Source organism: Acanthisitta chloris, unplaced genomic scaffold, assembly GCF_000695815.1.
Source record: "Acanthisitta chloris isolate BGI_N310 unplaced genomic scaffold, ASM69581v1 scaffold3297, whole genome shotgun sequence".
Classification (NCBI taxonomy): domain Eukaryota; kingdom Metazoa; phylum Chordata; class Aves; order Passeriformes; family Acanthisittidae; genus Acanthisitta; species Acanthisitta chloris.
Window position 1 is genome coordinate 6130 of NW_008680830.1, and position 20420 is coordinate 26549.

Consider the following 20420-nt stretch of genomic DNA (forward strand, 5'->3'; position numbering starts at 1 on the left):
GTGGCTGCAGCCCAGGATGCCATTGGTTTCTGGGCTGAGCTCACACTGCAGCTCATGCTGAGCTTCTCATCCACAGTCAGTTCAGTGAAATCAAGCTTCCCACATAGGTACTAGGCAGACAGATAGATTTAGTTTTGAGTTTATGTATATATATGTGTGTTTATATACATATTTATATGTAAATATATATATCTCATTCCATTTTCTGTTGTTTTCCACTGAGCAGAATGAAGATGGAGCCTGATAATTCCCCATACTTCGATTTTATGCTTGCAGACTCTGATACAAGCAAGCTATTACTAAAAACATCACAGTTTCTTCTTACAGTGAGCTACATCTGCTTGTTCATATAAGCAAAAGCACAGATTTTAGTGGATTTATAATTTGCGCTTTTACAGAGGCTGATTTTTTTAATCTCTGTGATTGGCTTAGGGTTTAACTTTGGTTGTTGCTTTATCTGCACGTGCAGTTATTATCATCATCCAAATTTATTTTTATCATGTAGACATGCTAACACAGATCTGTTTAAAACTCACTTCAGCCTTAGCTGTATGTAGTGATGGTTCCTCTGCAATATATAAAATGCTATAATAAGGTCTCCATCTATCTATAGGATGTGAAGGAAAGATAAATTAAAGGAAAGCATCTCAAAACACATCGATTCTATTTTCACAGAAAGCAAACTCAGTGGCTGTCCACTGAAGATCCCAAAAAGTGATTTTCTGTGAATGCATAAAATCTGATGACTTACACACTGACTTGTTAATAACTTTTTTTCACAATGGGGCTGTTGTGTGGTTTCCATAATGCTGTAAATCATGATTAAACACATAAAAAAGATTGTCACCCAAGATCCATTTTAAACCAAGTGAAACATAATGCAATATAAAATTTACATCATTTTCTTGATTAACCCTGATGAACCTTCAGTCATTATCCATTATGGTAAGAGTAAATTGGAAATGTTGCTTTGTTAATAAAACATGTATAGACATTTTCATGAGTCATAGATTTGATGGTTATTAACAGCTGACACATTCATAATGAAATACTGTGCTTTAGCTTTCCATGAGAGTATAATACTATGTAAGGCTGCAATCCTGTGTCCTGTACATCAGGACTGTATTTTGGTACCCTTAATATATAAAATACCAGATAATTTTGCATGTTGATCTAAAATCAGAACACGAACATAGGCAAGAGTTGTCACATTTAAGTGCTGAATCTCTGTGTGCCTTTCACTCATGTTTCATAAGGATTCTTGGCAGAACCAAAATCATTCAACAACTTAAAACTACTCCTTTTTGTCATCTGTGGAAGCCTGTGAAGTTTTGCTCCTTTTGCTTCTGTGCCAGGAATGTTGTCTAATACACACTGCTGTTACCTCTGTAATGGCAAAGCACTCTTAGATCTGGCCTTGATGATTTAAACTAGGTTTGAAGGAGGAAGGGGATAAGACCAGGCTCAATAGAGATGAGGCTCAGGGTGGCATGGCAGTGTTGGTGGTGAAGTCCATAGCCCAGCTGAAGTGCATCTACACCAGTACATGCAGTATGGGTGGCAAACTGGAGGAGCAGAAAGTCATTGAGCAGTGGGAAAACTGTGATGGAGTCACCATCATGGAAACATTGTGGGATGACTTGCATGACTGGGGAGCTGAAATGGATGGTTATAAGCTCTTCAGAAGGGATAGACAAGAAAGTAGAGGCATTGAGGTGGCTCTGTACATTGGAGTGTGTTTGGACTGTATAGAGCTCAAGGATAGTGATGATAAGCTTGAGTGCCTATGGATGAGAATCAGGGGGAAGGTTAACAAGGCAGACATCCTGATGGGAATCTGTTGTAGACCACCCAGCCAGGACAAAGAGGCATCTAAAGTCTTCTGTAAGCAGTTGGCTGACGTTTCTCAATCGTTAGTCCTTGTTCTTGTGGGAGACTTTAACTTGCCGGATGTCTGCTGGAAACTCAACACAACAGAGATGAGGTGGTCCAGTAGGTTCCTGGAGGAAGATAACTTCCTGTCATAGCTGGTAAACAAGCCTACCAGGGGTGGTGCCCCTCTAGACCGGCTCTTTATGAACAGAGAAGGGCAGGTGGAAGAAGTGGTGGTCAGAGGAAATCTTGGGCATAGTGAACAGAAAAGTAGAGAGTTTTCAACTCTCAGTGAAGTCAGGAAGGGGATCAACAAAACCTCAAACTTGGACATTCAGAAGGTGCTCTTCAGCCTGTTCAGGACACTGCTTCAGAGAGTCACTTGGGAAATAGTCCTTAAAGGTATCCAGGAAGGCTGGACATACTTTTAAGAAGGAAATCTTAAAGGCATGGGAGCAGACTGTCCCTATGTACCCAAAGATGAGCTGGCAGGGAACAAGACTGGCCTAGTTGAGCAGGGAGCTTTTGCTGGAACTCAGGGGGAATAAAAGAGAGTTTCTGATCTTTGGAAGAAGGGGCAGGCAACACAGGAAGAGTATAATGATGTCGTTAGGTCATGTAGAGAGAAAATTAGAAAGGCAAAAGCTCAGCTAGAACTCAATCTGGTCACCACTGTGAAAGATAATAAAAAGGGGTTTATAAACACATAGGCCACAGAAAGAGGACTGAGGAAAATCTCCATCCTTTACTGGTTCTGGAGGGGAACATTGCAACCAAAGATAAGGAAAAGGCTGAGGTATTTAATGCCTTCTTTGCCTGTCTTCAACAGAAAGACTGGTTATCCCCAGGGCAGCCAGCTCCCTCAGCTGGTAGATAGGGACAGGGAGCAGAATAGATACCCTGTAATCCTGGAGGAAGTAGTGAGTGACCTGCTGTGCTACCTAGACACTCACAAGTCTATGGGTTTGGATGGATCCACTCGAGGATACTGAGGGAACTGGCAGAAATGCTCTCCACATCACCCTTCATCACCTATCACCAGTCCTGGCTAACCTGGGAGGTCCCAGGTGACTGGAGGTTAGCTGATATGATGACCATCTACAAGAAGGGTTGGAAGGAGGGTCTGAGGAACTACAGGCCTGACAGCCTGACCTTGGTGCTAGGGAAGGTTATGGAACAGATCTTCAGTGCCATCATGCAACATGCACAGGACAACAAGGCCATCAGGCCCAGCCAGCATGGGTTTGGGAAAGGCAGGTCCTGCTTGACCAACCTGATCTCCTTTTATGATGAGGTCATCTGCCTAGTGGATGTGGATTTAGTCTTATCTGGGCTCCAGCAAAGCCTTTGATACTGTCTCCCACAGCATTCTCCTGGAGAAGCTGGCAGCCCATGGCTGGGACTGGTGCACTCTTCACTGGGTGAAAACTACCTGGATGGCTGGGCCAAGACAGTGGTGGTGAATTGTGCCACATCCAGTTGGTAGCCAGTCACTACTGGTGTTCCCCAAGACTCAGTGTAGGGGCCAGTCCTGTTCAATACCTTCATCAATGACCTAGATGAGGGGATTGAGTGCACTTTAAGTCAAGTTGTACCAGGGTGAAGTAATGACATGGTAACATTTTTCTTCCAGTTCCAGAGCTCTCAAATAGTGTGTGCTTACCAGTCCTGCAGTTAGCTGTGGGTAGATACATCACTGTTCAGAGCCCCATGGAAAGAATAGGCTACTCAAGTTGCTGAAAAATAAATTGGGAGGTAGGAGGTATTTTTTTCTGAGAATGGCCCTTTTTCAAGAAAAAGATCATAGACCAAAACACATTTTGTCACAAGTTTCAAGAGACTTTTTAATTTTTATTACATTCTAATTGTCATTAAAGTTTAATTTTTTTATTACCAAAACTAGCAGTGAAAATCTTTGTTGACTGAAATCCAGTTTTCAGCAAACACATCAATACAAAGCTCAACAAACATTTTAAATAAAGTATTAAACACTTATTGCAAAATGGCAAATAGATTTTTAAAAGGCCAAATTTTTTCATTACATTTTAAAAGTTCAGAACATCCCTAGAAATCCTGCGATGACAGGAGTAAATTCAGTTTATTGTACCAATCAGCCTGACCAAAACTGTCTGAATAAATTGCCCATGTGTGCACATCCTCTACAGAGATGAGCCAATCAAAAAAAGAAGCTATAATTTTTGACTAATTATGACTGTAAGGAACCTAAAGAAGAAGTATCAAGGGGAAAAAAAATCCCACACAGGCTTGGCAGATCATAACTGGAACAGTTTCCCATGCATAAGGATGAAGTGGAAAGCAGAAATCTTTGTGGAAGAAAACAGACAAGTGGTGCGTTGTGTCTGACATTTCTGGCAGGGAAGCAATGTAAGAAGAAACTGGATCAGATAGGCATCACCCAGTTAAGTAAGGACTTGTGCAGCAGCCCAGGGAATTCAGCACTGTTAGGTTAGGCAGAAAAAAGGTTCCTTGTTAATCCCCTGAGCTGAGAGCAGCCCTGAGGAGAAGCCCTTGGGGTTGTTGGTGAATGAGAAGCACAACATGACTTGGTAATATGCACTTGCAGCTCAGAAAACCAAACATATCCAGGGCTACATCAGAAACAGCATGACCAGCAGGTTGAGGGAGGTGATTCTGCCTCTCTACTCTGCTCTGGTGAGACTCCATGTGCAGCACTGTGTCCATTTCTGGGGTCCTCAGCACAGGGAGGACATGGACCTGTTGGAATGAGACCAGAGGAGCCCATGAAGATGATGATAGGGCTGGAGCACCTCTCCTGTGAAGACAGGTTGAGAGATTTGGGATTGTTCAGCCTGGAAAAGAGGAGACTTCAGGGAGACCTTGTAGCACCTTCTGGCACCTAAAGGGGCCTACAAGAAAGCTAGGGAGGGTTTTCTTATGGGGGCGTGAAGTGATAGGAGAAGAGGGAATAGCTTCAAACTGAAAGAGGATGGGTTTAGATTAGATATAAGATAGAAGTTCTTCACTATGAGGGTGTCAAAACAGTGGAACAAGTTGCCCAGAGAAGCTGTGGATGCCTCATCCATGGAAGTGTTCAAGGTCAGGTTGGATGGGGCTTGGAGCAACCTATTCTAATAGGAGGTGTCCCTGTCCATGGCAGGGAGTTTGGAACTAGATGATCTCTAAGGTCCTTTCCAATCCACACCATTCTGTGATTCTGTGGTTCTATGAGCTGTTTTATTTTTTAATGACAGCATAAAAGTGATATTAAAAAATTAAATAACAGGGCTTCGTTATGGTTTGTCAGGTTTGTGCTCTTCAGCCTTGATTTGTTTTTAATCTCCACCTGGAAAATATGGATGGGGATACAAAAGGAATACTTTGTCACATCTATAGTATCTGTTTTTTGACATCCAAAGTCTCCACTTAATTTCTGGAAGGTTTAAATATCATTTTGAATTGCAAAGAAAAAGAAACACTCACTCTAGGTGTAAGACTATCAACAGTACTGAATTTTACACTTGTGAATATACTTTCAAAGAAAGTATTGTTAGGTTAGAGCAGTGCAAAATTAAAAGTAATAGTAATGTTTTGTTTGTAGCTTGGCTAAGTGTCATCATTAGCTCTTCATTCATCTTAGCTTTTTTCCCTAGCAGTTTCAGGGTTATAAAAAGAAAACAGTATTGAATATAGGATTGCCTGCTAATACTGAAAGGTAAATGTTTGGATATTTATGTATAGTGTATGATGGACTGGTAGGTTTTTATCATGTGATGAAGTTATTTTTCTTGAAACTGAAAAGAAATAAATTAGAATTATGTTTCAATTTCTCTCATTGGGTCAAACTTCACTGAGGGAAGAAAATCCACATGGCTTATGTGTAGCAGGGCTGGAAGAAGTGCTCTGATAAAAGCAGGTGTTGAACTGAATTGGATGTTTTCTGATATTCCTCTATTGCAATGCTCTGACTTAACAATGTAGATCCCAGTCTCAAGTGCAGCCCAAGGATCTCCCAGTGTTTTAGTACAGATTTAAAGCTCAGGCTGCATGCAAAGCACTCACATTTTGTGACTGCCAGCTATGAGTTCCTGTAAGATAATCACTGCACCCACTTAGTCTTTCCTTGGTTCCTTCCCATTGCCCAGTGTGAGCCCTTAGACCTGTCTTAAATGCTCTGCTGTGCATATATTCATTCATTTGGTGAATGTGATATATCTGCCCCTGAAAATACAGCTCCCTGTTTTGGACTCAGAATTTCCAGGCAGATAATTAAAGCAATCTCACACCTTCCAGCCTGCACCTGCCACTGCTTGAGCTGCTGCCCCAGCTCAGCTCCCCCTGATCATATTCATGTTTGGTTGGTAGTGTTTCATGGCTAATACAAATCATAAACAGGCTGTAAAAGCTGAAGCATCAATGAATCCTAGCTTTAAAATTGCTGGAAGCTAAAGTTTTAAAACTGATACTGCAAAGTGAAAAATGAAATTTAACCAGGCATTTTGGTGAAGGAAAAATAATTTATTGGATGTAAGATGAAAAGCTGTGAGAGTAAACATCAATCTCATCTTAGACACATGTCATTGATTGATGTTTGCTCTGTGCTGCTGCCTGGAGGTAAACTCTTTGAAATAGCAAAATAGGTACTTTATCTGTCTGTGGATAGGAGCACACTTTGTTAAGTTACTGCTTTTTTGAGACCCTGCTACATCTTTATGTTCAATCAAAGTGAAAACAGTAAATCAGAGTAATTGCTTTACCCCACGGCATCCCTGTTTGTAAATGGGAAAAAATACTGTAAAAATCCTCAAATTAACTTCTGCTGTTTAAGCTAGATAAAAAGCTTGAAACAGCCAGTTGCAGCTTAGGAAGGTATTTTATTGATTATGCCACTTGTTCATCAAAGGCAGCACCTTTGTTATAATTTAACTCATAGTTCAAATGTCATTAGGGAAAACATTGAATGTAATTTCAGCAATGAGTTTCCAAACAGGTATCATTTATGCTTAGCTAGAAATATAACTGGTACCAAGAAATTAGCCAGCAAAACCCATGGACATGAACAGTGAAATAGAAAATAGGAAATTAGCAAAACCCGTGGACATGAACAGTGAAATAGAAAATAGGCATTAAATGATAGCACTTCCACTTTAAGCAGAGCAATTCAGCAAACAAAATCATAGAATCAAAATTTTAGGGGTTGGAATGGGCCTTAAAGATGATCTAGCTCCAACCCTCCCTGCCCTGGGCAGAAAACCCGTGGACATGAACAGTGAAATAGAAAATAGGCATTAAATGATAGCACTTCCACTTTAAGCAGAGCAATTCAGCAAACAAAATCATAGAATCAAAATTTTAGGGGTTGGAATGGGCCTTAAAGATGATCTAGCTCCAACCCTCCCTGCCCTGGGCAGGGACACCTCCCACCAGAGCAGGTTGCTCAAGGCTCATCCAACCTGGCTGTGAACACTGCCAGGGTTGGGGCAGCCACAGCCTCCCTGGGCAACCTGGGACAGTGTCTCACCACCCTTAGAGTAAAAAACTTTTCCCTAATATCTAACCTGAATTTCCCCTTTCAGTTTGTGCCCATTGCCCCTTGTCCTGTCACTGCAGCTCCTAACTTGAAATAACTTGAATTGCTGTTATTAAATCATTAGAGTTAAGACTGTTTTCTAAAAATGTTTGGGGCCTTTACAAGGTCTCAGGCTGGTGAGTCCTTTTGAGTTTTGAAACATGACAGAGACAGCAATGACAGCCCAGTCAAATCCAGAATCCAGTTTCCATTCTGAATTCAGTTTCATAATCACTGTCCTGCATCAGGATTGGACTTTTTTTTTATTGTCCTGTATAAGTTTTTCCCTTTACTTACTCTATGTAGCTATTTTGGCATAAATGTGGTAATTCAGGGGAGAATTAGACTATTAAATATTTAAGGAAATGTCCTCACTTCAACCTGAAATTTAGTGTATTGACTGGTGTGCCAGATTAAAAATTGCAGGGAAATGTTGAGAATAATCAGTAAACCACTTCAAAATTTATTTTCCTGAAATACTGCCTGGTTTTTGCAGCTTTGAAGCAGTTCCAACTTTGTTCATAATTCAAAAATGACCATGTGCTAAAATTTAATTTCAAAGATAAATGTGTCCTTGCAGAAAACTTGATCACAGGTCTAGTTTTATTCTTGAAAAGCACATATCTTTTAGTCACTTATGGTTGGGGTGGGGTTTTTTTTTGTTGGTTGGTTTGTAACATGATCAACACTGTACACTCCCAGAGGATCTTCAGGGACTGCACCTGGCAACTTGGGGATGTTATCATTCCCATGACTCTGGCAGTGGATGTTGCAGTCTGATGGTGTTTTGATGGAGCTTTTTAATCTGATTATGGAAGAAGAAGGGTCAGTTGAGGAACAGTGGGAAGGGTGACAAAATCTGAGGAAGAAGCTCAGCACTGGGAACTAGGTCTTCCCTAGCAAAGTCCTGCCAGGAGCCCACAGGAACTGTGGTTTTCCCAAGAAATAGTTGTATTAGTTAGCTTGAAGCATCAGCTCTGCTTTTATAATTAACATGTTTAGGCTTGAGGCTCTGAAAGTTTTGTGCTAAGTGCCACAGGTAGCTGCAGGGATGAAGGAGATCTGTCTCCTGGGTAAACATTAACTGCAAATAAACAAGCTACTCTTGCTAAATTTACGTCACGATATTCATGTGTTTGGGGAGGTACAAGGAAGGTGAGTGGGTATGGGGGTGTTGCAAAGCCCTTACAATGCAGAGAATAATGGACTCAATCTTTGGGCTGGAAAATGGTATTGGAGGGTCTGGAAAAGCAAAGGAGAGGTTGCAGATTGCTGTAAATGTTAATGAGTTCAGAAACTGCAGCCAGGTCTGTGTATAGATGCTGTAACATCTGCCTCTGTCATGCTGGTGGGGCTGCCTGGGTCACAGCCCCCTTCCTTTGGCAGAAAAGCAACTGATGCAAGGCAAGGGGAGCACCAGCATTCTCACCCTCAATTTACCCACCTGTGCCTTTTACAGCCTCAGAGATGCCAGCTGTTAGGAGGCTGTTGATAATGGTACCTTTCCTGAATCTCCCCTTCGTGATGCAGCAATTCTGTGGTTTCTGAAAAGGTCAAGCAGCATCATTAATGCACACCATACGCCTGCAAAGGCATGTAATTCCTCAGTCAAGGTGCAGTGCTTTCATTTGTGGGAAAGGACATCTTCCTCTGAATGCAAAAGTTGGGTTTTCCCTAAAACTGAAGGAGGTGCACTGGCTTCACCCAGTTTGTCACAGGGATTAGGCTTTTTTATTTGAGTTGCTCCAAGAAGTGATGTTTGAGGGAGGTAAATTGAGTCAGAAAGAAAGAAAAGGGCTTAAAACTTAAAACTTTAGGCTTTTTATGTGATTGCTTTCAGCCTAGCCTGGGATAACATAACTCTTTGGACTTTGTAGGAGATTAAATCCAGCCCCAGGTTTTTCAGGTAAAGTTATTGCTCTGCTCCTGGGCTGTCCCCTGAGCCATCTCTGTCTATTTCTAATTAAGGACTAAAGGAAACAGTTCCTTCTGATGTCAGGAGTAGCATGAACAAAGCTGCAAGTATTTCTGTGGAGAGGCTGGTGCCACTACCACCCTCCCATCAGGCACCAGCATACCTGGGCTCATGGGGGGACACACTCACCTGGTGCATGGCCAAACACTGTGCAGCCATCAAGGTAATCTTCCAAAAGGTATCACAACATAGTGAAATTTGTCAAACATGCATGCCCTGAGAAGTTTGGCAATCTATTGGAATTCTGATCTGTCAAATAGCTGAGAGTGAAGTTATTCAGAGCATCCTAGAAGAAGCAGAGAAGGTAGATATGCCGTGACCATGTGGTGGTGATGGTGTGTTGCAAGGTCTTTGAGCCTGAGACACTGGGATTTAGACATGATTCATTGGTGAGTCCCGTGAGTCTCTTGACAGATCTTAGGGCTGAGAGAAATTTTTTAAAAAAAAGGCTGTGTGCCAAATTTGAGATAGTTAAATTTATATAATACAGCCTTTATTCATTTATAGCAATATTTAACTGGGTGAGGTTCAATAAGGCTCAGTGCTGGTCCTGCACTTGGGACACAACAAGCCCATGTAGCTCCAGGCTGGGAGAGGAGTGGAGAGAGAGGTGTTGGTCACAAAGGGACTTGGCAGTGCTGGTGGCACAGCTCAGTGTGAGCCAACAGTGTGCACAGGTGGCCAAGGAGGCCAAGGGCATCTTGACCTGGATCAAATACAGTGTGGCAGCAGGACTAGGGCAGTGCTCATCCCCCTGCACTGGGCACTGGGGAGGTCACAGCTCAGTGCTGTGTTCAGTTTTGGGCCCCTCACTGCAAAAAGGACATTGAGGCACTGGAGTGAGTCCAGCCAAGGGCAACGAGGGCAGAAAAGGGCTAGAAAAGTATCCTATGAGGAAGGGCTGAGGGAACTGGATTTGTTTAGCCTTTAGAAGAGGCAGCTCAGGGTTGACCTCATGGCTCTCTCCAGCTACCTAAAAGAGGGTTGAAGAGAGGTGGGGGATGTGTGTCCTGCCATGGCTGCAGGGAGAGGACAGAGGGAATGGCCTTGAGCTGAGACAGGGGAGAGTCAGACTGGGTGTTAGGAACAATGTTTTCCATCTTAGGGTGTTCAGACCCTGGAATAGGTTGCCCAGGGAGCTGGTGGAGTCACCATCCCTGGTGGTGTCTGGATCTGACACTGGAGGATCTGGTTTAGGGTTTAGGGGTTCCAGCAGTGACAGGTTAATGGTTGGACTCGATGATCTTAGAGGTCTCCTCCAATTTTGATGGTTCTACAATTCTATAACTTTTGCAAGTGTTTGACTTGTTCATGCTTTGGTTCATGTCCTTTAAGGATGAATTTGAAACAGATGCAGCATTTTAAAAATAACAGTATACCATTTAAAAGCTCTTTAAATTCATCCTTTTGGAATTTGACCTGTATGAAACAAACATAAATGACACTGACTTTTGAGAGGTGAGTGGTTGCATGTTCTTTGGTTTCAAAGTCACATAGAACTGCTTCAACATTTTGGCTCATACTAGCAAAATTCATGATCAATTAACTGACATGTGAGTATGCATATTACACATATATATGCATTTATCACCCACATATGTACACATGTCTCAATGAGGAAAAAATATTGAGATTTTCATGAGCTTGTTCTTCATATCTTAGCTCTGGAAACAACACGCACCAGAAACGATTAAAAGGTACATGTACCTTTGGGATTGGTTTAAACTGCAAATTTAAAAAAAAAAATAAAGAAGAAAACTATTAAAAAGAATCATTTTCCATTAAGTGAAGTGTTTGCAATAAAGACAATTATAGCAGTTGGCAGTATTCTCCTTGAACCAAAACAAATAAATACACTTGGTGACATACGTTCAAGGAAATGTGATTGCTGCAATGTTCATGCAAATAAGGAACAGCCTCACAAATGCTAGACATTTTGCCATCTGGTATTACCAAAGGAACACAACTCTCAACTTGTAGCTCTTCCTAACTCACTGCTTATAGATGGCATATTAGGCATTGTCACACGGTTCTTACATTTGCATAATCATTCTGAATTATTACAAGTTGTGCATTGCATTGCCAGCAGTGAACTCATTTGAGAAGGGAGTTCAGAGACCTGATGACTCTTATGTCTTAATCAAATATGTCTCCACCCAGTAAAGGGCTAAAATGTCCTTCCACTTTAAGATTATCACCCTGGTGCTTTTTTAAATTTGTATGACGACTGTTGCACTTGTTTCCTTCGTAGAAATCAGGTAGAGACCAGTGTTATAATTAATCTCAGGAAAGTTGCCCATCTGTATTTGACTGCAGGCTAGAGTCAGTCAAGATATTCTGGATGGGGACACGTAGGTGAGGATGGAGTTATAACATGATCCCTGCAACTCCAGGAAAATGCAGTCAAACAACAGCTATTCAGCATGGCAGAAAGTCTGATTTAGACACAGAGGTGGTTGTTAACTGACTTAGCTGATGATGCTCAGTGGCAGGATGAGGTAACTGAAGACCTTTGCTCGCACAGGAGTCGATGACAACTCCTCTGCCTCTGGCCTTGGCAGCATGTGCAGCAGATGATCCTGCTCACAGGACCCTGTGGGGAGAACTTCACTATCCTGTTTTTCCTGGAGGAAGGCATTTTCCATGCCCAAAATTCAACCCCTACGATTGCCTCTTCATTGCACTGCTTTTCAAGGAGAGGGTGTTGGTGTGAATAAAATGCATTGCTCATGAAAAATATGGGATAAAACCCCAAAAATACCCCTCAACCACCTGTAAATGGGATAGACAAACTGGTTTTGGATGCTGCCTCCAACCTGCTGCATTAAAACCCTGTGTTGCACAATAAACCCCTGTGTTTGAGAGCCCTGCTTGGTGTCTGGCATCTTCCCTGAGACCCATCAGGAGGGTTCTCTGCAGTCCAGCTCGAGTCAGAAGCATTAACAAACAGACATAAGATTTTGTGTTCATTTGGTGGCCGAAGCATTGTTTCTAAATACTAATAGCACCTAACATATCCTGTGTATTTTCAGCTCTCTCAAGTCTTGAATTAGAATCAGATAGCTGTTGGCCTTTTGACTGCCTTGCCTGAGGCATACTAGGTAGCATCACGTGGGTAGCCAATGCAACATATGTTTTGCTAACTGGGAAGCTGGTTAGCAAGACAGCATTTTTCTTATTAACACATGGTGCACTTACATGACATTAATATATATTTCTGCTTTACAGATTTACAGTGCCAGAAAGAAAAACATTAGCTGAGCTAAGCAAAATAGGCTGTCTGCATACTTGTCACATTGTCCTGAAATAACACGTAAACCTTGTTAGACACATTGGTTTCCCTTTGTGAGGGGAATAAAACACAACAGGCTGAAATGTGCAAACCTGTGTCGTTCTGTGGAGATTCAGGGAGAAGATTCTCTGGTTTACGTTGTCATGCATTAAACTAGAATTCTGAAAAATAAGTTGACTTTTATTCTGAGTGTCTATGTTGGAGTCAAAGTAGTTAATCTCTAAAAATTAATACTGTCGTGTAATGCAGTGATTTTATTCTCTCTTCAGCTACACTCTACCAGCCATACGTACACTATCATGCCAGGATTCATTTATTCATGCTCTGAAGTTGTGATAGTGTCAAATCTATCAGAAAGAGGAATTGTTTCAGTAACAGTTTCACAACTTGGCTGATTAACAGAGATCAGAAGAAGCAACCTAACTGTGGAAACCACTACAGCATATAGTTTTAACAGCTCTTTGGGGAGCTAGTTAATGAAAGAATCACTACAGAAACACATCCATGTGAAAAAAAGGAGCATTCTCATACAACACTCAGAGGATATGTCATAAGTGGAAATATGTTCATAATTTCTATTTACTCATAGCTGTAATTACCATCTGCCTTAAGAGTACTTTCGGTCTTTGTCAAAGTTGCTTAGATATTTCCTTTGTCACATTTCGAGCAGAGAAGTTCTGCACAGAATAGGTCCTGCCCTGAGATTTCTTTTCTTATTTTGCTGGAAGAATTTACTTATTTATTCTCTGTGTGAAGAAAGCACCAGCATTCCCAGAGACCTGAACCTCCCCATCCTTCTTGAACTGGCATTCATCTGATTCATATTCATGCTTATTTGTGCCATCTGTCTGCAAAACAGAGTTCTTAACTTTTAAATTCACGCTGATTTACATGTTGCCCTCTAATTTTTAACTCTTAAGAAAGTATTTATCTTCTTTTTTTTTTTTTCTTTTTATTTTGCTGCAGTGTCTACGAGCCAGATAGAAACGTTCTGCGAAGGAAAGAATGGGAAAGGAGAAATCAGGAGGCCCAGCAGGAGGATGGTGCATTTAACACGAGCTATTCCCTCTTCAGTGAACCATACAAGGTAGATGCTTCCCAGCTGGGTGACTCTTTGTTTATTTATTTATTCCACAGTACAAAAATGCAGCCTGCAGAAGGCATTGTCCAGGTTTCATCATCCTCCCACAAGTGCTAGCCTCAAAAATTCCCAGAGAATATGCATGGCTCATTAAGAATTGGATTTTATATATATATATATACACACACATACATATATATGTATATCTCTATATAAAGCTTCTTATAGTGTTCAGCAGCACACGAGAGTGAGATAAACTAGAAACATCCTAACAATATTTGAAATGGAATTAAAACTAGGAGATGAAGGTGATTTTACCCTATTTTTGCAAGATTTAGAAGAAAACAGTTGGGTAAGAATACTGTGTAAAGGTCAAGCAATCCAGTAAACATTATGCCCTCGCCAAGGTTAATGCGGTGAAATATATTGGTGTTTGCTTTTTTTTTTCTGTAAGCACTACCAAGAAAATTTGTCTGCAATACATGTTTTGCCCTCACCAAAGGCAGAAGGAGCTTGGGAGTCTCAGCTCCCTGTTTTGTTCATCATTGTAACAGTAGTTTGATGAGGCACAAGCATCTTTCACCACTTCCTGTTAGAAGGGTCAAGCAGGATCTTCTGCACTTGGAAGAAGCCTGAAAACAGAGCCCTTGTGAACAGGACCAGAGAGCAGTATCCTGCAGGGGCTGCTCCCCTCCCCCATTTAAACCAATGACTTTGCCTGTCTGCATCAAAGCATCCTCAGGTATTGTCTGCTGTGTCTTTCAGTAATGTCCAAGTTGCTAATACAATCACCATGTGAAGCCTTTCCCTCCATGCAGCATCACTTGTCCTTGATGCTTTGGGTGCTTTGTGCATCTTTCCAGGAGACCTATCTAGGACCTGGCACTTAGCTTCTGCTCTTGACTTGCAGGTTTCCATTTTTCTGCTTGTGCTCCAAGGTCAGCTTTTAGCTTGCTCTCTTTCCAGATTGTTGTTTGTGTTTAGTCCCTAATAAAAAAGAAAGATCTCCCACTTTCAGACATGTCCCTTGATGGAACACAGCTCTGTCTGCCTGAAGCTGACCTCCAGCTGCCCGAATTTCAGATTGATTACACAGGCATTTAGAAACCATGGCAAATGTCTTGAACTCCACAAGGATCTGCTTGAAAAAGTCTACTGTGAGACAAGTCAAGGGCTTATCCATGAAGGAAAGCCTGAAAAGTGTAAGTCAGCTGTGTCTTGGCATTTCTTGAGGGCTCTGCTGCAATGAAGACTTGATGGTTTTCCTTTTGGTAGTTCCAGTTGAGTAGACCACTCATGAAAAGGACTAGGCCTTTTACTGAGTCCTCGATACTGTTTTGTCCATGGTGCCTCAAGTTGATAATACTAAAGCTCATATCATTTATAGAAATGGAGAGTTGGAGTATATTGTGCACTTTGATTATTCTGCAATGCAAGATGGATCCATGCATTTGAAGATGGCAACATCCAGCTCTTCTAAAAATAAACCTGATGGCTGCATGGAATGCCATCAGAATTTTTTCAGGCATTAGAAACACTTACATGGTTCATTGGGCAAGGTCTTCTCTCCAGAAAATATCCAGAACTAATTTCTTACTCTTTCACCCCCCATAAAAGAGATTTTAAGCAAAAGATACTGGATTTTCTGCAATCCTTCATAAAGGGTTGCTATGGATACTTTGAACAGGATAAGGGGCAGCCCGAGGAGTCAGGACTTTTCAGAAAATTTGATGTTACAGTAGTAGTGATACATGTCAAGGTGAGAAAGGACATAAGATTTAAGAGATTTCCTGTGTCATGGACACACCAGTAGTGTGTCGTGGACACACCAGTAGTCTCTGAGTTAGGATGTCTGAAGACACCTCTATACAACCACAGAATAATTCCATCAACTTTAATATGAGTGGATGAACTCACACTTCTGTTGGTGTGTCAGTCACAGCTGCTCGGGGTGACTAGTCATTCTGACAGTTTTGGACATCAAAACTTCATCAGTGGCATTCTGTGAATGTCGTATACACTGGGAATGGACCACTGGGCTGCCTGAACTCATCCAAGCATTTGTGAACGTTCAGTGTGGGTGGAAAGAGCTGTGGCTTGGGCATTTTGATCTTACTGCAGAGAAAGGTTAACTGCAAAAGAGGAAACCTTTCTGAGAAAGCTAAACTGAAACCCACTCATACTGTCTTTAAAGGCCATGTTCACCTTTTAGGTGTTTCCAGAGGGCAGTGAAGTTGTAGCAGACATTCACTGCAAGCACTGATTAAATTCAGTATTCCTCAGCACAGCTTGAGAAACATGAGCTAAAGCCAAAGGATATGCCATTCAGAAGGCCATATCTGAAAATCAAAGGCAGATTGGAAATCTCTTAAATCTTACGTCCTTTCTCACCTTGACATGTATCACTACCACTGTAACATCAAATTTTCTGAAAAGTCCTGACTCCTCGGGCTGCCCCTTATCCTGTTCAAAGTATCCATAGCAACCCTTTATGAAGGATTGCAGAAAATCCAGCATCTTTTGCTTAAAATCTCTTTTATGGGTGAAAGAGTAGGAAATTAGTTCTGGATATTTTCTGGACAGAAGACCTTTCCCCATGAACCATGTAAGTATTTTTAATGCCTGAAAAAATTCTGATTGCATTCCATGCAGCCATCAGGTTTATTTTTAGACGAGCTGGATGTTGCCATCTTCAAATGCATGGATCCATCTTGCATTGCAGAATAACAGAATACTGTAAGTTAGACATGTGTGCATGGATTGCTTTTCCTACTCACTCATTTTGTTAGCATGTTTTTCCTATGTGAATGCTTAAATTAGACCAGCAACATTTCTGAGCAAATAATAGAACAAACTCTTATATCTAAAGCTCATAACTAGTTACCTCACATCCCATCATTTCCCAAGAGGATGTAGGTGAACTCTTCTGTATGAGTTCAGCTCAGCACAAAATCTCACTTCGGGTTGTCCCTAGTGTATCCTGAAGGAATAAACAACACAGACCACTTGTCAACATATGCCGTGGTACCAGTTTGCTGCAATTATTCTTGTGGTTATCTGGGATCCCTTTAATATGAGATGCCTATGTGTGACCTTCACATCACTTCCATACAGAAGACAACCTGATGACTTTTCTGGGCTAGTGATAGTCTACAGCTAATCTGCAATTAGGCTGTTATTTCCATCCCAGCCAAATAGCAGCCATCAGAAAGGATGGACCTTCTTTTAGGGAAGTTGGACTTCTTCGGGGCAAAACTTGCACACAATTTCTTTTATGTTCATGCACCTAGAAGCATCCAGGTGGAGAGCTGTCCTCACAGGCTGTCCATGCTGTAGGAGACTTGTGGGTGCCAGGAGTCCTATTCCTTTTGGTGGTCCTTGCTGCCATGCTCCTGGTGGGGAAAGAAACCTCACACATGCAGTGGCTGAATCAGACAGTGCAGGCCCAAGGGCAGATCTCCCTCCATAGAGGGAGGCTGGAAAAATACCTCTCTACAAAGTATCTACACCAGTTGGAGGATCCACTGGAAGCATAGAAGGGATCCAGTGGGTAAAAGCAAAGTTTTCTGTGCCTTCTGGAAAATAGCTGTGGTCAGGGAGATGCCCAGGAATAGAAGTTATTTCAGTGACTTAAGGAGACACATGAGTGTATCTCCAACCTTTCTTCTTTTCAGATGTATGTGATGCTTCCCACTTTTGAAGCCTCATTAGTAGTTTCTTCTTCTTTAGGACATTGATGTGATCCCTGTGAAGCGAAGGAACACTCCTTTTTTAAGCCACTTGTGGTCTGTGAGTTAATGTTTCATGCTTCCACTGTAGTCCTTTGAAAGTTAGCATGTGGCAACCACTGTGCTCATTTACAGGGCATTTTTTTGGGGGATCCAGGCTTTCTTCTAGGAAACACTGAAAAAAAAAGATTCCAGACTGGAGGATTTTCCCTTACATACCCCAGTTTTCCAGAGTAACTGATGTGGTTGCTACATCTTTCATATTTTATTATAAAACTTCAAGGGCATCTTCTCTGCTCCCTTTACTCCCTTCTTTCTCCTTCTTTCTATTTTCCTCTAAAACAGAGATTCTTGAGATGAAAGGTTGGCCTTATGAAACCAATAGGAGTTTTCCATTCAGACCCCATGTCTGGAAGAGAGAAAGGAGAACACCACTGCCTCATTACTGTCTTCCTCTGAAAACGTAAAGCAAAGGACATCACATGCCTGAATCTTGGCAGGGCTCAGAAAAATCTTTGCTGCATAAATGCTAATGATACACCCTTTTGCTTACAGTGGCTTTTTAAAGCAAGAGTTTTCAATCTTTTCCGGTGTGTTTTATTTGCTTGTTTTATTTCTTTGCAGAGCTTCTGCCTTTTCACTCAGGAAGTAAATGGATTATTTTAAAGACAATAATTGATCTCAAAGGGGAGGAAGGATGGCTGTGTTCCCCCTGCTATGCACAGCAAGCTCTGAGCAATGTGAAGAATTTGGGTGGGGGTTCTGTTCAGCCTTTTTTTTTTAAAAAAAAAGAGGAGAGTGCCCTGGAATGGGCATCCTGTCAGAGCATTTTCAAAGAAGGGACATAATCATCTGTACTTTACTTTTCCCATTTCCCACAAGCTGCTTTCAAGTCACCTCAGAATATTTGGCTGGCTTAAAGTGGCAAATTCATTCAGTGCTTACACAGGATGTTGTGTGGCTTCCCAGATGGTTATGAAAACTTAGGCAGGCAGAGAAGGAAATTGGGAATGCAGTGTTTTCATTCATGACTGAAGGAGAGCTTGCATTGGGCTATAGGAAAAGTTCTATCGTAGTCAGATTTAATCCAAAACATTCTGTGTAGTTGCAATAATAAATTTTCCAGTTTCCAGGTAATATACTTTAACTACAGCATGATACCAGTGATAGATTTCTTTTTTTATATACTCTAAGGTCCTTTATAGCTTTTCCAGTTCAGGGTAGATTTAAGATGTTGACAAGTGTCTTCAGAGACAATAAGGATTTTTGATTTTATCCCTCAATGCCACTGCTGAATGTAGCCAGTGCTCCTTCAGCAAGGATTTCTGCAGAAGCATGCAGGGAATTTTGGTTTTCTTACATTGACTGTTTCAGAACACTCCATTTTTGTTTTGCAGACTAACAAGGGGGATGAGCTTTCCAATCGCATCCAGAACACGTTGGGCAACTATGATGAAATGAAAGACTTGTTAACTGACAGATCAAACCAGAGCCATCTTGTGGGAGTTCCAAAACCTGGGGTTCCTCAGACATCTCTCCCCAAGCCTGATGAGCATCTTATTGCAGATTCGAGACCACCACCTCCTCCTCCCATTTCCAGCACTACTTCTTCCACACCAGCATCCCTAGCTGCCCAGCAGAGCAAAAGTACCACCATGGGCTGGCAGAAGGCTGGGCATAATGCTGCTTCAGATGGCCAGCAGAGAGTGAGCAAACACGGGCACCGGTCACTGGAGTCACACAAGGGTGACTTCAAACTGGCCAACCAAAAATCCAGTCTGGAGAAACTAAAGCGCTATGCATCAAGTCCCACCTCCTCTTCCTCCTCCTCCTCCTCCTCCTCCTCCTCCAACACTGCCCAGCAGAGCTCACTGAGGGCCACGCTAGGAGACAACATCAATCGAGTGCAGCAGCCAGCAAAGCTCAGTTGTAGCTCAGAAGGAGGAACTCAAGCGCAAGAGAGGCCAGCAAAGCATAGTGGTGGGCACTGCGTCCAAAACTTCCCACCCTCTCTGGCTTCGAAGCCCAGTCTGGGTCAGCAGAAACCAACAGCTTATGTAAGGCCAATGGATGGTCAAGACCAGGCTCCTGATGAGTCTCCAAAGCTGAAGTTACCAGCAGAGACAACCAAGTCCTATAGGGGAGTGCCTTCTAACAAGCCTGATTCGGCCAGGACCAAGTCAAAGATAGCCAAGTTCAGCATCCCGAAGCAAGAAGAAGTAAGTACTTTTATACTTCTTATGACATACCCTCGTGGATGGTTGGCTGATGTGTTAGAATTGCACATTGCACCTGTCTCTGTGCACATTTTTAACGTATTAGTTTGCGTGTTGAAGTTTTGGGGGAATATTGGCATAGTATATTGCAAATAGCAGACTCACAGTGATGTAAAGATCTCTCAGTAGTGAAATGCTCACTGTCTTTAGGCCCATAATACTTCCTACAATGGCACATTTTCTGTAAGCATATATTGTTTCACTGACTTTTTCTTGGGTGTCCACATATGAAGCCTGCTGCTTTTGTCTCTTTCTAGGCAGGTATATTACTTCTTACTGTTCATATTTTGTTGCCTTCTTTCTCTTTGGCAAAGTGCAAGGGATCAGAAGTAGTTCTGCCATCCTCAATGTCAAAGTAGTTTCACAGTCTAAATAAATTACTTGCACAGTATGAAATTTGTGAAAACCAGTATGAAATCTGTGGAATAGAGGAGAGTACAATGATGAGATTCTCCTACTAGTTCATAGTGTCACTTGCTGTTTCAAGCAAGCCAATGTCTGAGAAGACTGAGGTTTGCTTCATGAAGAATCACCACCAGCAGAAACCCATCCATGCTACAGGTATCAGAACGTGTCTGAAAATACTCCTAGACAACATTTCTGTTATCAGCAGTACATATGAAAGATTTCTGCTTGGACTTATGTTCA

At 41.8% G+C, this 20420-nt stretch overlaps 1 protein-coding gene across 1 annotated transcript; it reads left to right on the forward strand.

Moving 5' to 3' along the window:
- Positions 1–2962: 2962 nt before the first annotated feature.
- Positions 2963–19715, forward strand: LOC103805223 (AF4/FMR2 family member 3-like; the record flags this gene model as incomplete). The annotated part of the gene is made up of 3 exons (XM_009077863.1): positions 2963–3114; positions 13654–13774; positions 18894–19715. Coding segments are annotated over exons 1-3 (1095 nt in total), but the record flags the coding sequence as incomplete, so codon positions are not given.
- Between the last annotated feature and the right edge of the window lie 705 nt (positions 19716–20420).